Source organism: Balaenoptera musculus, chromosome 15 (genome assembly GCF_009873245.2).
Source record: "Balaenoptera musculus isolate JJ_BM4_2016_0621 chromosome 15, mBalMus1.pri.v3, whole genome shotgun sequence".
Lineage (NCBI taxonomy): Eukaryota > Metazoa > Chordata > Mammalia > Artiodactyla > Balaenopteridae > Balaenoptera > Balaenoptera musculus.
The window spans coordinates 65,415,107-65,436,700 of record NC_045799.1 but is presented as its reverse complement, the minus strand read 5'-3'; the positions used below and the strand labels follow the sequence as shown (position 1 = coordinate 65,436,700).

The 21,594-nt window shown below is 43.7% G+C and overlaps 1 protein-coding gene across 2 annotated transcripts in view; it reads left to right on the top strand.

Moving 5' to 3' along the window:
* Positions 1-21,594, top strand: part of PDILT (protein disulfide isomerase like, testis expressed) — a 39,340-nt gene that overhangs the window by 13,959 nt on the left and 3,787 nt on the right. The window contains exons 3-9 of one of the 2 annotated variants that reach the window (XM_036826541.1): positions 2,828-3,034; positions 9,275-9,408; positions 10,324-10,461; positions 13,397-13,507; positions 13,589-13,714; positions 16,135-16,332; positions 20,024-20,144. In XM_036826541.1, coding sequence (XP_036682436.1) covers positions 2,828-3,034; positions 9,275-9,408; positions 10,324-10,461; positions 13,397-13,507; positions 13,589-13,714; positions 16,135-16,332; positions 20,024-20,144 — 1,035 coding nt within the window. The remainder of the gene's footprint in view (positions 1-2,827; positions 3,035-9,274; positions 9,409-10,323; positions 10,462-13,396; positions 13,508-13,588; positions 13,715-16,134; positions 16,333-20,023; positions 20,145-21,594) is intronic. The other variant, XM_036826543.1, reaches the window with a different exon arrangement.

Here is a 21,594-nt window from a genome sequence, read left to right as displayed (position 1 = left end):
AACACTTAGCAAAGCACTTGGCATAGTAAGTGTTCAATAAATGTTGTTATCTTGTTATCATTACTACCATCATCATCACCATCATCATCCTTCTGGTTGCTCAGGTCAAAATGTCAGAGTCATCCTTGATTTCTTTCATTTATACTCCACCCCCAATCCATCAGTAAATCCTGTCAACTCTTCCAAGATCCCTCTAGGCTCTGACCATTTCTCACCGCTCCCCTGGTTCAAGCCATTACTATCTCTCACCTGGATTACTACAGTGGTTCCAGCTAGTCTCCTTTTTTCTCTTTGGTCTAATCTCCATATAACATTCAGAACAATCCAGTAAAAAAGTAAGTCATCACATCTAACTCTGCTCCAAACCCTCCAGTACATTTCCACAACCCTCGGAGGAAAGGCCAAAGTTTATTCAGTGGTCTACACGGCCCGTGTCACCTGACCTCACCCCAGCTCACTCTGCTCCAGACCCAATAGATTTCTTGTCATCCCTCAAACATGTTGCATGTGCTCCCACCTCAGGGCCTTTGCATGTATGGCTCCTTTGTCTGGAACTCTCTCCCTCCTGTGAGCAAGCACACAGCTTGCTCCCTTATCTTCTTCAGTCTTTATTAAAATGTTCCTTCTCAGTGAGGTCTCCTTTCGCCTCTCTACTTAAACTCCATTCCCCTGACACTCCCAACTTCCACCTCTGCTTCTTTTTTCTCCATAGCACTTACCATCTAACATGGAATATAGTCTGCTTCTTTATTTTGTTTATTTTCTGCCTTCTCCAATGAGAGCAGTGATTTTTTATCAATCTGTTCGTTGTTAAGTCCCCAATACCTAAAATATTTCCTGGCGCATGGAAGATTCTAAAAAAGATTTGTCAGAAGAATGAGTGAATGAATCCCATTACTGTTACTGTTAGGTCCCATCCATCCAGCTCTCAGACCCCAGCTGTCACAACCTCTTTCTCTCACTTCCATTTTGGACACTGAAGAGCGCTGGGCTGTGTGTGGAACCTCAAAAACTCCACTGTTTACACAAGTGTTTCTCTTGCCCCAAGCTCGTACCCTTAGAAACTCAGATTTGGATGCTACGTCAATTAGCAGCCCTGAGCCCGGCACTGCCGAATCCACGAGGGAGGCAGAGGAGAAGCCTGCAGGCCAGAGTGGCTGGCAACAGGCCAGCACCTGCTGGTGGTGATGGATGGGGGTATCGAAGGCAATGATGGTGACAAAGCAGGCAGTGGAAAGGCATCGATCTACAAGAGAGGCGAAAATTCCCACTTCCTGTCCATTGATTGGGAGTTTAATGAAAACGATCATTCACTTTCGGGTTCCATCACTGGAGCAGGTGTGCTGACTGGCAACAGGGCCTGTGCCAGCTGTCCCAGGCCTAGCCTTCTGGGTTTTGCTTTACAAAAGCCCTCTCTGTTGGACTTGGAACTTGCCCATAGCATTGGAAGTGATTTGCACTTTTTCCAAATGCTCCAGATGGACAAGGGAGTTGGAAAAAGATAAACTGTTCTGGCTTGAAAGGGAATTAATGACCCCCTGCCCTGGCTCGGCACACCTGCTGCAGGCACCAGGCGGTGAGGGACCAGCGAGGGGCCTGCAGTTTCACAATCCTCTCAGGAGGAAAACTGACTGCCTTTTAGCCCTTCCCATTTAGGCCAGGAAGACCTCTCCTGCTGCTGGGATCACATGCCAGGCCCCTGAGGCTCTTTCCAGAAAAGGACTCCTCACTCCTAATGCCACCCCACTGCCCAGCAATGTGACAGTGTCAGGTCTCTTCAACACCCCCGACCAAAGGGATGGGCTGAGTGCGTAGGAGATCATCATAACCTCCCTCCATCCTTACCCTTCCCACAACTGGCCTTCTTTCCACGAGAGAGTCCCCTGCCATATTACATGCAGATACTGGGCAACTGGAGGGGCCCAACTTGGCCTGTTAGGTCCAGGAATTTCCACCAGATGGCATTCTCTCTCTCTTTCTCTCTCTCCCCCTTCCTCCCTCCCTCCCTCTCTCTCCCTCTCTCCTGCTCTCTCTCTCCCTCTCTCCCTCCCTCTCTATCCCTCTCTCCCTTCTCCCTCTCCCCTCTTCTCCCTCCTCCCTCCCTCATTCCCTCCCTCTCTCTCTCTCTTTCTCTCCTCTCACCTCCCTTCCTCTCTCTCTCTCTCCCCCTCACTATAATTTCTGATAGAAATTTTACAATAATAACAGTGCTAGTAAGAATGCATTATGTACTGACCAAGTTCCAGGCATTGTGCTAAGGGTTGGACATGCCCAGTGGAGGTTAGAGAGCAAGCACTCCAGAGCCGGAGTGAGTGGGTCCTGCTACACCTCCTGCTGCCCTGTGGCCTTGGGCAAGTAGGTCATTTCAATTCTGCAACAGTTTCCTTATCTACAACAGTGAGATAATAACAGCAGTGCCTCCCCCATAGGGTACTAGGAGGATTAAATGGCTTAATCCATGTAAAACTCTTAGAAAGTAATAAGCGCAATACAACTGATTGTAAAATAAATCTTTTGACAACTTCACAAGGTAGCCACTATTTCCCCACTTTATCTATGAGGAAATTGGAGCTTCAAGAGATTAAGTTGCCCAAGGTTGTATTGTTTTCAGTGTTGCCGAACCCAGAGAAACCTGATGTGTGTCTCCCAAACTGACCAATTTCATGAACCGTGTGTCTCACATCCTGTCACATTTCTGAATCTCCCCGCTAGCAGTGGAGCACCAGAAAAGCCCAGGAGCTAAGCAGGCCAGACAAAGCCTCCTCCTTGGGAGACAGGGATGCAGGAAAAGCTCTAGTGAGTTCTGTCTTCATACTGCCTCTTTCAGACAACCCGTCCTCAAAGCAATCCAGGAACTTAGCTGAGGAGCTGGGCAAAGCCGTGGAGATCATGGGCAAAGGCAAGAACGGGATTGGCTTTGGCAAAGTGGACGTCACGGTTGAGAAGGACCTTCAGAAGGAGTTTGATGTCAAGAAGGCCCCAGAGTTGAAGCTGTTTTTTGAGGGCAATAGATCGGAGCCCATCAGCTGCAAAGGTAATGGTACTTCTGTGTCAATCAAGGTAATGCTAACTATGGAAGCGCAAACATCTGCATTTCAGTGGCTTAGCAGAATTACAAATTTATTTCTTGCTTGCACGAGCCCGGTTACCAGCCAGAGGGTGGAGATGAGGGGGCTCTTTCAAGGACCCAGGCCCCTTCCGGCCTGTGACTTTGTCCCCCCCTCGGACCCCCGAGCTTCCTGCTCTTCCCTCTGTATCTGCAGCTATTGGTGCCAAGAGGCAAAGGGGCGCCACCAGTGGTGTCTGTGGCCCAGGCCTGGAGATGGCAAACATCACTTCTATTCTCATCCCATTGACCAGAATTCTGTCAGGTCGCTCCGCCCAACAGAAAGGCTGGGAAATATGGCCCTGCTCTATGTCTATAAGGAAATAAAAGATTTTGGTGGACATGTAGCTGCCTCCACCGCAGCTTGCATCTCAGCTGGTGAGCTCTGGAGGCACCATGAGGTGGGAGAGTGATGTACATGGTTTATAAACTAGAAAGACCAGAGAGTGAGTTCCCCGCTCACCTATCTCCCCACTCCCACCGCACTCTTCCTTTAGGCCGAGGAAGCACTGGTTGCTCGAAACGGAGATTGGGAGTTGCTAGAACAAGACGGGTTTGAGACAGGGTGACTACCAAACCCTTTCGCTACTATCATCCTCCATTCACTTAACTCATTCATCTACTTATTCCACACCCTTTTATTAAGAACCTACCATGTGTCAAGCCCTATCCTGATGTTGTGGAAATTTGAAGAATTTTGTGCTTCAGTGTGGCACATAGCAGGTCCTAAATTTAAAGAGTGTTAAATATATGGATGCATAAATATACGCACCATGGATGGATGGATGGATGGATGGAATAAAACTAATGAACACGGAAGTGCCCAGCACAGCCCTTACTATGTTGGCAGAATGTTCCCATTGCGTATGTTGAATGATTGAATCTCAGAAAACTGAGTTTGTATTTTTCAGGGCCTGGCGTTTAGCAGGTTTGCAATAAGCCTGTTTGAGGGTTGTTACAAGAACCAAAGGGACAGGGAGGAGAGGGCCACCGTGTGCAGGGGCTACAGGATGCCTTGCAGTTCTCAGAATGGACACAAAGGGGGTGTGAGACACACAGGCCAGACTTGCTGAAGAGCCAGCCTCACGGCAGGTTGCATAAAAGACCTGGAGCCTTGAGGCTCCCAGCTGGTTTGTATGAGGCTGGTGTGTGCAGGGGGAAGAGAAAGAGATGGGGAGAGAGGGCAGGAGTGAGAGAAGGGAAAAAGACTGCTGCTTCCTATGCACCGAGTGACAACCCTCAATGGCCACCCACTGACCCTAAGCGAGGAGCCCTTTGTGATGTGTTGGTTTGAGGGAGGGCTGTGAAGAAACCAGAAGCCCCAAGTTACTTTGTCAAAGTCCATATCTCCTCATGGAGTGGCTCAGGCTCTGGGATGCCTTTGCCTCCTGAAGGACAGGTGAGGTCCAACTCCACTTAGAGGTAAGAAGGTGACAGCGTAGCAACTTCCAGACTGTCTGAGCCCCCTTTGTGCTGGGAGCCAGGCCTGGAACCTCCTCTGCCATTCAGGAAGCTTCACTATCACCTCCTCCAGGAAGTCTCCCCTGACTGCCCCGTTTCTGTGGTCCCACAGCACCTGTGCTTCCCCCTCAAAGATCTCATCTCACAGAATTGTATCTCTTCCTCACTGTCTACTCAACTGAGAGCACAGGGCAGAGGCCAATCTCACCTCATTTCCTGGGGTCTCCGAAAAGGCTGCCAGAGCTGGTGGACACCTCGTCTTCAAATCCTCACTACATACCTGAGGAACAATCACTTCCTCCTGTTGAATTCTGATTTCCTCATCTGTAAAGTAGGGATGGTAAAGGCGTCTACCTCCAAGGGTTCCTAGGAAGAAAGAATAAGTCTGCACATGTCTGAAGCATTTACTGTGTTCCAGGCGCTGTTCTAGTCCCTTCTCAGATGTCACAACACAGTATAAGAGGTGCTTTTACAGATGGGGAAACTGAGGTGAAGAGAGTGGAATAACTCTCAAGGCTCCCCAGCTAATTAGCAGTGGAATCCACAAACATTTTCTCTAAAGGACCGGAAAGTAAATATTTTAGGCCTTACAAGCCAGTCTCTGTTGAAACTATTTAACTCTGCTGATGCCGTGAGAAAGGAGCCATACACAAACAAACGGGCAAGGCTGTGTCCCAATAAAACTTTATTTATAAAATTAGTTGGCAGATCAGATTTAGCCCACGGGCTATAGCTGACTGATCCCTGCTGTACGCCGTGCTGTCCTCTAAGTAAACGGCAGATGTGGTTATTATTATCCTCAAACTATTAGTTTCCTGACCCTAGTCTAGTGCCTGGAACACTTGGGTTTTTAATGCATATGTTGAGTTTGAATGGGGTGGAATTGCAAGGGCCCCGCAATTAAGGAGCCAGCCCATATTTGTACTGGGCTTGACCATCCCCTTCTTCCTCAGTATTACCCCCAACCATGGAAAGAGGCAGTGGGGTGCTGGGATGGAGCCAGAGCCCAGAGTTTAGGACGAGCACTGGCTGTGAGAACTTGAAGCAGCCTCTATTGCTTGCTTCCTAAAAAGAATGACCAGTGCCAGTTCTGCCAGTTGACAGGGCTTCCCTGAGCTACGGGGGCGGTGGTACCTTACTGACCTCCTGCATTGTGACTTTTACGAAAACTTCCCTCAGAGGCAGGTGGGGTTTAGTCTTTGTTGTTTCAAGTCCAGGTTCTCCTCTCGTCTCCAAGGACTGATGGTGGGAGACTTGGCCTTGGCCATCTCCTTGGAGGGAGGGGGACTCAGGCTGCCTCCAGGCCTTCAATTAATGATGCATTCACAGCTTGTGCCTGGAAATATGTAGCGGAGCTCCGGCCCCGGTCAATCATTGACATGGCATTCATACCTCGGTTGTCACTGTGTCCTCTGGCTCAGAGCCGAGCACCAGGAGAGGCACCTGCCTAGTGGGGACAGTGCCCGACTGGCAGGCACTCAGAAACAAACTGTTTGCCAAGTTCAGAGTTATCTCGGTCCTATGCGGTCCAGAAGGGCAAACGGAGCTCATCCATCCCAGAGAAGAGGGTCCAAGATCAAGCTCCCTCAAACCGAGGTATCTAATGATTCATTCACCTCATTCATTCACCCCATAATTACTTCCTGAGCACCTACTATGAGCCAGACATTACAGGATGTAGGGGAGGAAAATTTTTCCTTTCTTCCCTTCCAGGTGCTTTGGCTGGTCTAGTAATTAAATTGACATAAGAAAGAGTAACAGAAGAAAAACAAATTTAATTTCATACGTACAGGAGTCCCAAAGATATGAGGCTCAAAAAAGTGACCAAAACAGGCAGCTTTTATACCTTTTAGACAAAAAAACAATAAAGTTGTGAAGAATTGACAAGGCAAAGGTGTTTGGGCTTGGGGTAGCAAATTAGTGAGGAAGTAACAAGGTTTGTTTATACAGCCTTCTTGACCTTAAATCCCTGTGTCTGGTGATAAGGATGTAGTCTGCCCTCCTGGTATAGGGAGGGTACCTGTACGTGGGAGATTTATTTCCTGCTTTCGAAGGGACAAAGGAGGGTCAGACATCCTTCTGGCACAGGCTATTTCTCAAGTAACTTTAATTCAAAATAATATGCCAAAGTAGTAGAATTTGAGGTGGCATATTCTGTTCCCCCTCAGGAGCTACTGAGAAAGTTAGGAAAAAATCATAACTTCAGAAACAGACTCAATGAAGAAAATACAATAGGTCATAAAATAGGGAATGATTGAGGGGAGAGTAAGAAAAGACCAAAGTGAGAATTAAATAAGCAGGGTGAGATGCCCTTGAGAACCGAGAGGAAAGGACAGCCCAGGCAGAGGGACTGCTGGGTGCCAAGCCCAGTGTGCTGGGTGATAAGGATATGGCTGGAGTGTGGACAGAGGGAGAGAGTAGCACAAAGGGAAATCAGAGCAATGGTTCTGAGGACCTGAAATTCAAACCCATTTGGAAGGGTTTTATTCACCTTTTTTTGGTATTTTCAGAATTTCTAAACCAATTCCTTTCAGGTCACTTAAGACATAATTTTTTCAGGCAAAGCCTTTAAGAGAAAGAGTTTGTTGCCATGATATGTGCCTCTTTCTTCCTAAAAGATGGCTTGGACCACTGTGAAAATAGAAACTCAACCTTGGGGCTGGTGTCCAGGAGGAGGGGGTGACTGCAGTGGGTGGAGAGCCATGGTCAGAGGGTGGCATGAAGCCTCCCCCGCCCCCTCTGTCCCTTGAGACCACCACATCATCCTCTTATGAACTTTTAGAGGCCTGATTCACTGTGGCTTTTTAAATGGTCTAATCTGTATCTACTAAAGCTGGACACAGCGTCCCCATGACCAGAAATTCTCCTGGGCATGTACCCAACAGAAGTGCATACAATGTGCCCCTAGAGACATGCACAAGAATTAATTCTTAGTAGCCCCAAACTATTTACAAACCTAATGCCCATTAATAGGGAATGGATAAACAAGTTGTGGAATATTCACACAGTGGAATGCTACACAGCAGTGGGAATGAATCTACAGGTGCAACATGGAGGAACTCACACATATAGTGAAGCCAGATCCTAAACACATACTGTATGACTCTATATAAAGCTCAAGAGCAGGTCGTTAGAAGTTAGGATAATGATTACCTCTAGGTGAGGGTTGGGTAGTGGCTGGGAGGGGGCACAATGGAGATTTCCAAGGGGCCGATAATGTTCTATTTCTTTATCTGGGTGATATTTTTACATGTGTGTTCATTTTATGAAAATTCATCAAACTATACATTATAATTTGTATACCTTTATGCATGTAAACATACTGCATTATAAATTTTTAAAAGGCCTAATGTTCTTAGGAAAAGTAAGCAAAGACACTGAAAATAGTGTCCTTTCCAGTCATTTTAGCAACTCAGTGTGCATTCCTCAAGCCCTAGGCAGCAATTTGTCCTGCCACAGGGCCTTTGCACAGGCTGTTTTCTCTGCCTTTCCTTTTCCAGTTGCTTCCTGTTAACACCTATGTATCCTTCAGTTTTCAGCTCATAAGTGATTTCCTCCAGGAAGCCCTCCTTGACTTCACAGTCTAGGTCGTGTATCTTTTCTACAGGTTCATAGAACTTTGCTTTTGAATACTTACTTTGGGTGTGATTATACACTTGTTTGTGCAGTTATTTGATAGTTGTCCTCCTCAACAGAATGAGAGCTGCATAGTCTTGTTTTTGCTCACCATTTTATCCCCAGGACTAAGCACATCATTCAGTAACATAATAGGCACCCAATGCATATTTATCAAATGAATGAACGAGTGAAGGAATGAATTATAAGAGAAAGAATAAAGGCCTTTGTATTGGCCTTTTTGGCCAACCCAATATGTTGTCCAAAGCTACTCACGATAAACATTGCTTTAGCTCATAAACTCATTTTAAACGATCCATTGTATCAAGGCCTATAGCAGGCCTTGACAGAAAATAATATTTTACGTTGTCTGCCACCATATGAAATTGATGATCCTAGCAAACACAAGTCCATTTGTAGCCTTGAGTACATTCTGGCACACCATTATGTCTCCCCAGATGTGGTAGATGTGTCCCAATTTTAGATGCTTTTTGTGTGCTTGGCACTTCCCATATGATAGCTGAGAAATGGAAGTCAGGGTATATGACCTCAGTGGACACCTAGGTCTCAGCTAAGGAACTGGAGACACAGGGAGATAATTGAATTCTCCCAAGGGTGCAGAGCTAGCTGGCCTTTTTATTTACATTTTAAAATTTTATGTTTTAAAAAAATAAATCCATCTTCCTGTCACTTTGAAGGGTGAATAAGAAAACACAGCTGGGCATGCTTCCTCCCGGGTTTGATTCCCAGCTTCACTAGCGGAGTGGCCAATGGCAAAGTTGAACCTCAATTTCCTCATCTGCAAGATTGGGAGAATATGTATCCCATAGGGTTATTGTGGGGACGTAATACATGCAAAATGCTCAGCCCGGTGCCTGGTCCTTGGTAAGTGCTCAGTCAAGTTTAGCTGCTGTTGTTAATGTTCACGTTTTGGGGCTCAGGTGGGGAGGAGAGGAGAAACTGACCTTGGCCTTCAAGGGGTGGGAATCCAAGACAAGAGGTTTCTACTCATTTAACTTGGGGAAGACAGGACTTGCTCCAGTTCAAGAGGAAACTTCTGTGGGATCCATCTAATTGTATGTCTCTCTCCAGGAGTGGTTGAATCTACTGCCTTGGTTGTTTGGTTGAGAAGACAAATTAGCCAGAAAGCATTTTTGTTCTCTGACACCAATGAGATAGAAGAGTTTGTGAATTCCAGGCCCTTGGTCATCGTTGGCTTCTTCCAGGTACTGCATTCAAGAGGTGGGAGGTGGCTTCTGAACTGATGAGGAGTCCTGTGTCTGGGAGGGTAGGTGGGGTGAGGAGAGGTCTCCCATTTAGGTTAATTCCATGCCCATTCTTCATTTTTCAATGAACTGGTTTTCTGGGGGAACTGCAGGATAAAAAATAAAGAAATAACGGAAGCTGAAATGGTAAGAGAAGGTAACTACAAAGGTGGACAGTAATGGGGAGAGAGGAGAGGAGATTGACATATATTGAACTGGTTTTGATAGTGTAACTGATCTTTTTGGGGTCCATTTAGAATATCACTGAATGATAAATGATTTGCAAATTGTTCTTGCTTTTGGAGAATGAGCTTCTTATACATCTTAACTCATTTCCTATAACTTTGGTGACTCCTCCCCTTCTCTGAGTAGAAGTCAGAACTTTGGGATTATATTTATACAAGGGGAGAGTTTGTACCTTTTTCTCTCCCATCCTACATTTTGACATCGTTTTTGGCCCCAATTTTCTTTCAAGCTTAAGAAGAAGGCTGAAACTACAACCATATCGTGATATCAAGTTCATATTTGGTACCACATGTGGTCAAATCAATGGCCTCTTCTGAAAGCAATTAAGGAATAAATGTTAAAAAGTCTTAACACCTGTGTTAGAACAGCCTTCACTCTAATACTTGGAAAAGGTCAAGTTTATCAATTCTCTCCGTTCATCTCTGTGGATTTGCGTATTTTGGCCTTAGTCATAGCCATGGAAGTATTCTGGGTATGAAACATCCATGAAAGTGGATTTAGGTGGCCCAGCAAAACCACAGAACTTGGAAAGGTGAAGAGATGAATTAGTCACTATTTTCACCCTGTCCTTAAAAAATCCAGGCATTTTGCTTCCTACCAAAGCCTCATCGGACATCTCTCCCCAAACAGGATTTAGAGGAAGAAGTAGCAGAGTTGTTCTATGATGTGATCAAAGACTTCCCAGAACTAACGTTTGGAGTGATATTGATTAGAAATGCCATTGGACGTTTCCACGTCACCCTTGACAGTGTTCTGGTGTTCAGAAAGGTAGGACTTTGGTCTTATTGCTAGTGAGGGGGCTCTAGTTCAAAATAATGAACTATGTGTGTATGTATGGGCCTTGGGTATAAATTCTGGTTCTGCACATGTGAACTAAGAGGCATTGGACTGGTCGGTTTCTGGGAAATCACAGTCTCCTGCTGTCTCTCTGGCCTTTCTAGCCATTTTCCCTTGGGAGTTCCTCATTTCCTTAACCAGTAAATGACATTAATTAAGGCTCAGTCTTCTGCCCTGAGTTTTCCTCTGGTCCGTCTCCCTTTCCCCATCACCCATGACTTACAAATCTCCATCTCCAGCCAGACTTCTCTAATCTCCAGACCTTTAAATCCATCACTAGATGTCTCAACATGGCCATGCCTAAAGTCATAATCTCCCCTCCAGATCCTCTTCTAGTGTTTTTTCTCTCTTAATGAATGGTGTCACCATCTCTCCCAGCTCCTCTGTAAGCAAAGCCAGAACACCTAGGCATCATTCTAACACCTCCCTCTTCTCCATCCCTCAAAACCAATCCATCAGCCCAATCCCATTGATTTTTAAATCCAAAATATCCTGTGAATCTATCCATTTCTTTCTACTGCTACCATCCTAGATCAAGTGACCATTCATATTCCATAGCCTAATACAACATACATCCAACTGGTCTACCACATTTTATCTTGTCCTCTAAAGGAAAATCTTTCCAAAATTAAAATCTGATGGTCCCTTTCTGCCTTCCAATTGAAAGCCCTTTAACTGATTCCTATAATTTTTAGGATAAAGATAAGTCCCTGATGAGGCCCACAAGGCCTTCCACAGTCTAACCTCTATTACAAACCTTCCTCCTCTCTCCCTCTGGGATCTAGATCTGAGCTGTCCAATATGGCAGCCACTAGTCACATGTGACTGTTTACATTAAAATTAAATTAAAATTTTAGTTCTTCAATCAAGCTAGCTATTAGTGGATTGTGGCTACTGTATTCAATAGCATTGATTTACAGAGCATTTCCATCATCACAGAAAATTCTATTGAACGGTGTTACTCTAGACACTGTGGTCTGGTTCCTGGAACATGCATTACCCCCTCCCCACACAAAGCTAAATCCTTACAATAACCATGTTGCTTATAGGCATGGCTCAGAGAGGTTAGGTTACTTGTCTAAGGCCACACAGGAAGTAGGTGGAGTGATATCCAGATGCTGGTTGACTCTCAGAGAGAAGTCTTCTCATAGAGAAGACTGTGAGCCATTGTGTTTTACTTAGGCCCATGGAAGTCATTGAAAGATTCTAAGTTGGAGAATAAAATAAGCTGATTTGTGTTTTGAATGAACATAGAGTCCAGAAATAGATCCAAATGCATATGGAAATTTAGTATATGATAAAGATGATATTTTAGACCAGTAGGGAAAATAGCATATAATATGCTAGTCATGTTATTCAATGACTAGCATTGGGTAGTCATTTGAAAAAAGAAAACTAAAGCTAAATCTATATATCACTCCTTCCACCAAATTAAATTCCAGATTGATCCCTGATTTAAAAATATAACAATAAAACTGTGGAAAGACCAGAAGATGCCATGGGAGAGTCTGCTTTCTAACCTTGGAGGGAGGGGGAAAGCCCCTTTCTAAAGCATGACAGAAACCCCAGAAAGTATGAAAAGAAATACTGATAAATTTGGATCATACAAAAATTTTAAAATTCTGCAGAATAAACCCAATCACAAAATCAAAAACCAAATAGCAAACTTGGAAACGCATTTAGGAGAGATTTGGTCTCTGTTAATAGTAAGAACATGGGCACTAGAGTCAGATTGCCTGGCTTGGAAACTTGGCTCCACCTCTTACTACCTTAGCAACCCTGGGCAAGTCACTTCACTTCTCTGTGCCTCAATTTCCTCAACTGTAAAATGGGCAAAATAATAGTATATAGCACAATGAGATGTTATGAAGATTAAAGGAGTTAATACATATATTTAGAACTGTGGCTGGTACAACATGAGCTCTCCATAAGTCTAATTAGGATTATTAAACTATTGTTATGACCAGAAAAGAGTATAGGCTTTATCCTGAGGAAAATAGGGCCTATGAAGTGTTTAAGCAAGAGTTGCATTTTAACAACATCACTCTGGCTGAAGTGTGGGAGATAGATGGAAGGGAAGCAGGGGGAGAAATTGGAAGACCATTAGGAGACTTTTGCAGGAGTCCAAGGAATAGGTTTGGACTAGAGGGTGGGATTGGCATAGATGAAGAGAAGGAGATGGAGTAGAGAGAAATAAGGCGATAGCTGCTTCTTTCTCCTTCCCCCACAGACTTTGATCCTGGGCTACAGAGAATTATGTCATTTCCTGTGCTAATCCAGGTCCTTCTGAGAAGCAGTCATCAAGCAGGATTAATCATGCAAAAGATTAGGGGAAATGCCTTTGAAGGAAAATAGAGAGGGAGCTGGGGGAAACTTATCAGACCATGATGTATCAATAGATCTGACCCTTCGGAAGGAAGGAAAGTGGGATGGAAGAGTCCTTGACTGCAGTGTAGTTCTAAGAAAGTTCATCAAAAAGTCCCCTATAAGAGAAGTCCTGTATCTCCCAGAGATGAGCTTGCCTTAGCATCCCTGACAAATTCACTGGTTAGGAGCAGCGTGTGAGAAACTGCTCAGCATCAGCACAAATATGTTGATGGATTTCAGAGCAAGGCAGCTGGCGCTGTCCGTCAAGTATACTCCCTGTGTCTGTAGGCTGGAGGTTTTCATGGCTTCCACATACCCGTATTCCACCCTCAGGCTAATCTGCCCAACCATCCATATTTATTGAGTACCTAGATTATGTATTACACCTGTTACCATGGTGTTTTCCTTTTATCCAAGGGGAAAATTGTGCTGTTATATTTATTAAGTGCCTACATCATGGCTGCTACTGCCCTCTAATGTTTTTCTTCGTTTGTCCAAGGGAAAAATCGTGAACCGCCAGGAGCTTATCGATGACAGTACCAACAAACATATCCTCAATCAACTCATAAAACAGCACCTCACAGATTTTGTTATTGAATACAACACTGAGGTCAGTGAGCAAAGGGTCCCAGGAGAAGGGTAGCTGGGGCAGCTGTGTGCAAGGAATGACCTGTTTTCCTTTTAATTTCAGAATAAGGATCTGATTTACGAATTGAACATCCTGAATCACATGTTGCTCTTCGTCTCCAAAAGCTCCAAGTCATTTCGTATGATAATGCAGCATTATAAATTGGCATCGAAGAAATTCCAAAACAAGGTTTGTGGAAGTTGCCACTGCTCCTTGGGGCTCTTTGTTTAGGAATCCAAGACCTGTAGACCCTAGTGCGATCCATCTGCCTTACCGATTATAAGTTAATCCAGGAAGGATTGGTGTATTCATTTGCATACCAATCTCCTGATTTGCATTCTTCTTCCTGCCCAGTGTCTCTCTCTTTCTCACCAAACCTTTGCTCCTTCTTCCCTCACCTTTTTGAGAAGTCTACTATGGGAACATGATTGGTCTGGCTGCTGTTTCAATGGACCATGCTCCACTAAGAGTGGGTGACTGGAGTGTCGCTAGCATTTGGCTTGGAGGTGAGGGGAAGGAAAGACCACTCCTGCCTGAGGTCAAGGAGTGTGAAAAGCCTGAAGGTGTGAAGCAGCACAGACAAGCAGTTGCTGTAGTTCAGGCTTCAGCATCAACAGACCTGGGTTCAAATTCTCTTCCTCTTACAAGTGATTTTGTCTTAGATGAGTTTAACCTCTCAGTCTCAGTCACCTCCCATGTAAAATGGGGAGTTATAGGAAGAATTAGAAGTGCTATATGTAAAGCAATGAGCAAATGTACAATAAATAGTGCTTATTTTTATTGTTATTATTATCATTAGAAACACATCAGGGGACTTCCCTGGCGGTCCAGTGGCTAAGACTTCGCCTTCCAATGCAGGGGGTGGGGGTTTGATCCCTGGTCGGGGAGCTAAGATCCCACATGCCTCTGGGCCAAAAAACTAAAACATAAAACAGAAGCAATATTATAACAAATTCAATAAAGACTTTAAAAATGGTCCACATCAAAAAAAAAAATCTTAAAAAAAAAAAAAGAAACACATCAGTTTTTCCTAAGTATTATACCTATATTTATAGAGCTAGCACCATCTGGACTCTGGGGGCTATTTATTTCACTTTTCTCTTTATTTTTATAAGAAGTAAGGTAATGGTAGGTTCTCTTTCTCTTGAAGAAAATTATTCTGAAATGTAAACAAAACAATTAAAAACTTTGAAACCGCAAATAAATACAGAATAAAGCCACTAGGCATGAGCATATTTAATGTCGGCTACATCCCACCTCATTTTTCTCCAGGAAAGTTATTCTAATTACAGAAACACCTCTTGTAAATACGTTTCCTGGTTTATTCAGTTTTAAACTTTAAGAATTTTGATGTAATTAAATTGATTACAATCTGATTGCTTTCACGCTATTTCTGTTATAACAGTCAATGCTTAGCCATAATTCTTCTAGATTATTTTTTTTAATTTAACTCTTTAATCTAGGTGGAACTTATTTTGGCATATATCATGGGTTTAGGTTGTAGATTGCCTTTACCCCAGTTAGGAAACTTCTAGAATGCCATTTATTGATTGTGCTCCATTTTCGTGCCAAAGATAAACAGTTGGATGAATATTATTCCAACAGGTCATACCCCCATATCTTATCTTGTTCACCTCTAACAAATGTTTATTGAAAGTATACATGGTTGGCTTTAATATGTCTGCTTTGTTTTTCACAATCTCCCTAGCACCTGGAAGAGTGTCTGGCACATAGTAGGGCTCTTAATATTTTGATAGATGAATGACCTGAGAGTATCCAAATCCAGGGTCTACAGGAGACTCTTGACTGGTCTCCTTCTTCCATGCTTGTTTCTTCTCTACAACCAGAGTGGTCTTACTGAGCCTCTATCTCACCCCATCTGTGCAGTCACTCTCACAGTGCCCTGTTCTATCATCTGGTTGGCACTCACTCGTTGCTATCTGATTGACTAATTTCTTTACTCATTTCTTGCCTGTCTTCTCCACTAGAACATGAGTTCCATGAGGGCATGGATTTTGTCTGCCTTGTATCCCCCAGTGCTTAGCAAAATGCCTAGTAGCCACTCCACAAATAGATCTTGAATGCATGATTGAATGAGGTCGTGAGTTTCCTAGATAGAAGAATAATTTAGAATAATAATGAGGTGAAATGTTCTGAGCATTTTATACCTCCCAGTCACTGAACTAAGCCTTTTATATACAGTGTCCTGTTCCATTCTTACAGCAACCCTATAATGTGGGTACTATTATAATCACCACTTTACAGATAAGGCAACTGAGGCACAGAGAGGGGAGATTACTGTTTTGCCCAAGGAACTGGGATGAAAGCTCAGGACCTCCTGACTTCCTGCGGTTGTGTGAATTGTGTCCTGCACCAGGATGGGGAAACCAGGATGACAGCTGATGTCTGTCTGTGCAGGGCTGCACCTGCCTGATGAAAAGGACCTTTTGTCCTGGCTTTCAGAAGCGCTCCATAGAGTCTGCTATTTGCTTTCCATTAGTGTCCCCCCCCGCAACAGCTTCCCAGCAGTTTCTCTCCCTCGGTAAGGGGGTCATTACCTTTTTCATGCCTCCGATCCAGAGAGACACAAGTTTCGTTTGGTTTGGCAGATCCTTTTCATCCTTGTGGATGCAGACGAGCCCAGAAATGGACGTGTCTTCGAATACTTCCGGATCGCAGAGGCTGATATCCCATGTGTCCAAATCCTAAACTTAAGCTCTGATGCAAGGTACAAAATGCCTTTCGAGGAAATAACCTATGAAAACCTCAAGAAATTCGGCCAGAGCTTCCTGAATAGAAAGGCCAAGGTAAGCTCATCCTTGGACAAGGTTTATCCAGAGCCTCAAAATAATTCTTTTTTTTTTTTTTTAATTTGATGAAAGTTCATAATAATGCAGTTGACAAGAAAATTAGTTATTTCTGAGATATACATTTTAAAGTAATAACTAGGATTATTACTTATAACATTATACCAGAACATATAAGATTTTTAGAAATTTCATGTAATGTCTGAAACATTTATATTAACATATTTCCATACATATTTCCATACAAATACAAATATAAGATTTTTAGAAATTTCATGTAATGTCTGAAACATTTATATTAACATATTTCCATACATATTTCCATACAAATACAAATATAAGATTTTTAGAAATTTCATGTAATGTCTGAAACATTTATATTAACATATTTCCATACAAATAACCCAATGAAAGTTTAGTATTAGTTGTTTTGTTTGTTTTTTTATACTGCAGGTTCTTATTAGGCATCAATTTTATACACATCAGTGTATACATGTCAATCCCAATCGCCCAATTCAGCACACCACCATCCCCACCTCACTGCAGTTTTCCCCCCTTGGTGTCCATATGTCCATTCTCTACATCTGTGTCTCAACTTCTGCCCTGCAAACTGGCTCATCTGTACCATTTTTCTAGGTTCCACATACATGCATTAATATACGATATTTGTTTTTCTCTTTCTGACTTACTTCACTCTGTATGACAGTCTCTAGATCCATCCACGTCTCAACAAATGACTCAATTTCATTCCTTTTTATGGCTGAGTAATATTCCATTGTATATATGTACCACAACTTCTTTATCCATTCGTCTGTTGATGGGCATTTAGGTTGCTTCCATGACCTGGCTATTGTAAATAGTGCTGCAATGAACATTCGGGTGCATGTGTCTTTTTGAATTACGGTTTTCTCTTTTTCTGTAATTCTGATGGCTTTAGTCATCTGAATGGGGAGGCAGAATAAAGGTCAACCTCATGGTTCTTGTGAGGAAATACCCCCATCTCCCCAGCTCGAATCTATTTAACTTTTGATCTGTCCTGACCTTATAATTCCACCATTAACTCTTTATTCTTAAAGTAAAGGCATTTTCTTTGTAGGAATTTCCAAATGAAATGCAGGCACTCCCAGGGCTGGCATCCTCTGAAAGTAGGTTCTTATCCTTCTTTCAGACTCTAATGTGAAAGATTTACTTGGCCCCAGGGTAGATGCTTGCTTGGGGGAGAAGATGGGGTGGCATATATGAAGCAATCAGGATTTAACCTCAAAGGCTTTAGGGACCAGGAAGGAGAGGCTGCAAAAGGATGGCTGCATAACACTATGTAGCCCCATAACATAACCACCTGCTGTTTATTTAGCTCTTGCTATATCCTCAACCTTCCTGCTGAGTTATGTCCTGCTGAGTTAGGTGACCATATTATTTATTTTCCAAATGGGGTCACTTTTGAGAGTAATGGAAGCAATTTTAAAAAGTGTTCTGAAATGGCAGGAATAAATTGGGACTCTCCAGGCAAACCAGAACGTATGGTCACCTTACCTCGGCGGGCTCCCACTACCTTCCGCCCATCCCCCCACAGACACCGCTTCCCCCGCAGCCTTCTCAGATGAAAGCTGGTTTTTGTCTAACGTACAACATTATCACAGGCCACTTGGTAAGGTTGGTGTCCTCCACGCCACTTCCAAACCATTTCTCCTCCTTCTGCCTTCAAACACTCCAGATTCTTTGGATTCCACGCCTTTGGACTTTAGGCCACCTGCTCCTGATTCCCATTGCTGTTCTGATCGCTTCCCTTTCACTCTCTGAGGACTTAAGCTCCTCGTCACAGACGTCACAGACCTGCCCTCCACCCCTACTCTGCCCTCATTTACAGAGATGTCAATATCCAAAACCCTGGTCTTTTCTCCAGTAATGGTGTGTCCATGCCCTCTCAGCCACCTGCTCTGATGGCCATACTCTAGAGATGGCAGCCCCTCTGAAAGCCTGACTTCACACTTCCCGTCCTCTCAGTTCCTTCCTCTAGTAGCCACATTGCTACAATCCCTAACACTTTTCATGGCCTCCAATCTCCTGATCCTGTTTCACCATCCCTTTATTGCCTTCCTTCATGAACTTGGATTCCATGGTTCATCGCTCTGATGATGACTCCCTTAACTCTTCGATCCCCTCCACCTTCCACCTCCTCTACACTCTGTAGTATTTACCAGGCAAAATCACCACTCCTGTTGAACCCACTTAACTTCCCTACAGCTTCCAGACCGATCCTGGAGAAAAAAGACCTCATCGCGAGGCAGGCTGGCTTCATGGAATCACAAACCAGATACCCTGTGGGCTCTTAGAAATGCCCTGACATTTCTATATAAATTTCTCTTAGTGTGTTCATTCTCTTAATCTTGGAGTCTATTTCTCCTCCAACCCCATTCCTACTTGCAGCCTGAACTGAGTACTCTAATCATATATCATTAAGAAAACAGAAGGCTTCAGACAGGAGCCCCTCATTTTCTATCACCACATCTACAAACCTACCTGGAGCTCTGCCTGTCCTCTTTCTCTCGCTCTGGTTATATCTCAGGTGTCTATCTTCCTCTCAAGGGCCAGCACATCCTCTTGTGTTCTTGGAATGAAGATAAGCATCCTTCGCATGACCTATAATATGTCACGTGCCTGATCTGGCCCATTCCTAATTCTCCATTCCCCATCTCTCATATCCAGTCCCCACACTTTTTACGCTCCCTCACAAAGAGTTTTCAGGTCCTTTCCAGAGATTGGGGTGGGGATGAGGGAAGCTATAGTGGGAGACAAGGCTGGTGAGCTGGGCAAAGGCCAGACAGCAAGGACTTGTAAGCATATAAAGGATATGGTATCCTAAGAGCAATGGGAAGCCAGATTTGTCTGGTGAAGGTAGAATCTGCTTGTAGGAGAATAAAGGTGTGGTGAGGATTAGGAGGAGATGCAGAGAGAACACTAGGAGGCTATTACAGCGACCTAGACGAGAGATGAAAGCTACCTGGCCAAGGGTAGTAGCAGTGCAGACAGAGAGGAGGGTGTGAATTCAAGAGATATTCAGAAAATAATGGTTGCAGAGAAAAATATATGTTCTGAGATTTTCACCACTTTCTTCAAAGAGAAGCAAGAGCTGGGTTCATTCTTTCATTCATTCACAAAACATTGACTGAGGTCTCATGATGTGCCAGTACTCAATTGTACTCAATGATGGGGGAAGAAAAAGTCCCTTGTGACATTCCATTCATTGAGATAGTGATACATTAATCAAATAACCAGAAAGATAAATATAAATGATAAATAAGTGATGCAGGAAAAGTACCAAATATTATGAGAATTTATGAAAGCAGGGCCTGACCTTGTCTGGGGTAGAGTCAGGGAAGTCCTCCTCTGAGATCAATCTGAAAGATAAATCTGAGTTAGAGATAAATCTGATAGAAAAGGGAGTGTGGGAATGAGGAAGTGGGTGGAAGGCTAGCCCTCTGGGTGAACAAACCAGCGTGGCTGAAGAAAGCAAGCAAGGGAAGAATGGTGATGAGCTTGGAGAAGGTGTCAAGAAACGAAGTGTGATAAATATTTTAGAGGTCACATAAAATGATCTTAGTTTGATTCTTGGGGTAGTTGGGGATGGCTATATTTTTGGCTGCCAATCCCTTTCTGGAGACCGTTAAAATCTCTCAAATTTGCTTTCTAGAAACATCAGTCCAGTGAAGAGATTCCAAATTATTGGGACCAGGGGCCGGTTAAGCAGCTTGTTGGGAAGAACTTCAACGTCATTGTCTTTGACAAGGAAAGGGACGTATTTGTGATGTTCTGTAAGTATCTCTGCAGAGGCCATTGGAGGCAGTGGCTTCAACATTACTTTTCAGTGTAGCTCCTGAATTCTTGGGTACGAGAATCTCCAAAATCTATCAAAGCACCATGCCAAGAATGGTCTTCAGACATCCAAAGAGTTTGGATCAAGATGCTATCAGCGTCTTTATTCCTGTCCTGCCCCTAGGTTCTTCAGAACCATTATTATTATTATTTTTTTAGATTCCATGGGAAGCAGCCGCATAGCACAGGGAGATCAGCTTGGTGCTTTGTGTCCCCCTAGAGTGGTGGGATAGGGAGGGTGGGAGGGAGACACAAGAGGGAGGAGATATGGGGATATATGTGTGTGTATAGCTGATTCACTTTGTTATAAAGCAGAAACTAACACACCATTGTAAAGCAATTATACTCCAATAAAGATGTTAAAAAAAAAAAAAAGATGCTATCAGCTACAAAGCAACTCTCCCCCCAAATCAAATTCTTGCAATGTGTGGAATACCTTCTCATAATCAGGCCTGCGACTATTTGTAACAACAGTAATGCTGATGGCTAAGGCTGATTGAATGCTAGATAAACCAGGCCTGTGTAGCTCATTTAACCCTCACACCTTACTTTTGAAAGTGACTACTTTATTGCTCCCACCTTACAGATGAGTAAACAGAGTCCCAGGGAAGTAAAGAAACTTTACTAGTCACGGCAGCTAGTATGTGAACTTAAGTAAGTAAGGGATTGGAACCTAGTCAGCCTGAATCCAGTGCCTACTCTAGTAACTGCTGCACCAGTGACCAGTGTAAGTTAAGTAACTCATCAAATGGCCCATGCTTAACATACCTGAGTTGGTGCAGCCAAACTGAAGACCCACATCATGCACGTAAAAGACTTGCAACAGTGTCTGGCATCTTGTAAGCATTTGATAAATGACAGGTATTATTGCTATTATTTCCCCTGTTGTTATAATTATTTCCAGTGCTCACCTAGGAACTACTGCCCTTCCCTCACTGTTTCTGATTTGCATGTGAGAGCCAAAGCCAGGGACCTTCTCTTCCACCCTGAGACACAGAGAAGGGTGGTAATGCAGTGACTTCAGACATCTCTTTTATTTAACAGGAGGAGTTACCATTTATTGTGCACTTATGAGTTTGCAGTTTATACACCTGCTCTCATTTCCTCCTCTAAACAAGCCTCTCAGGAAGGTCCAGTGGATTTCCCCATGATACAGATCAGGGAACCAAGCCTCAGAGAAGTTAATTACCTTACCCCAGGTCACATAGTAAGTAAATTGCAAGGCAAAAAGTTCAAATCCAGTTCCGATGCCATCATTGCCTGGAGGGTGAAACAAGGGCTGGATTACATCACGCAGGCCTTTAAAAATCTCATTAAAGTGGATGCTCATCCACAGAGGCCGGTGTTTAAAGTCTGCATGGCTGAATAACTATGATCTGCTGCCTTTAA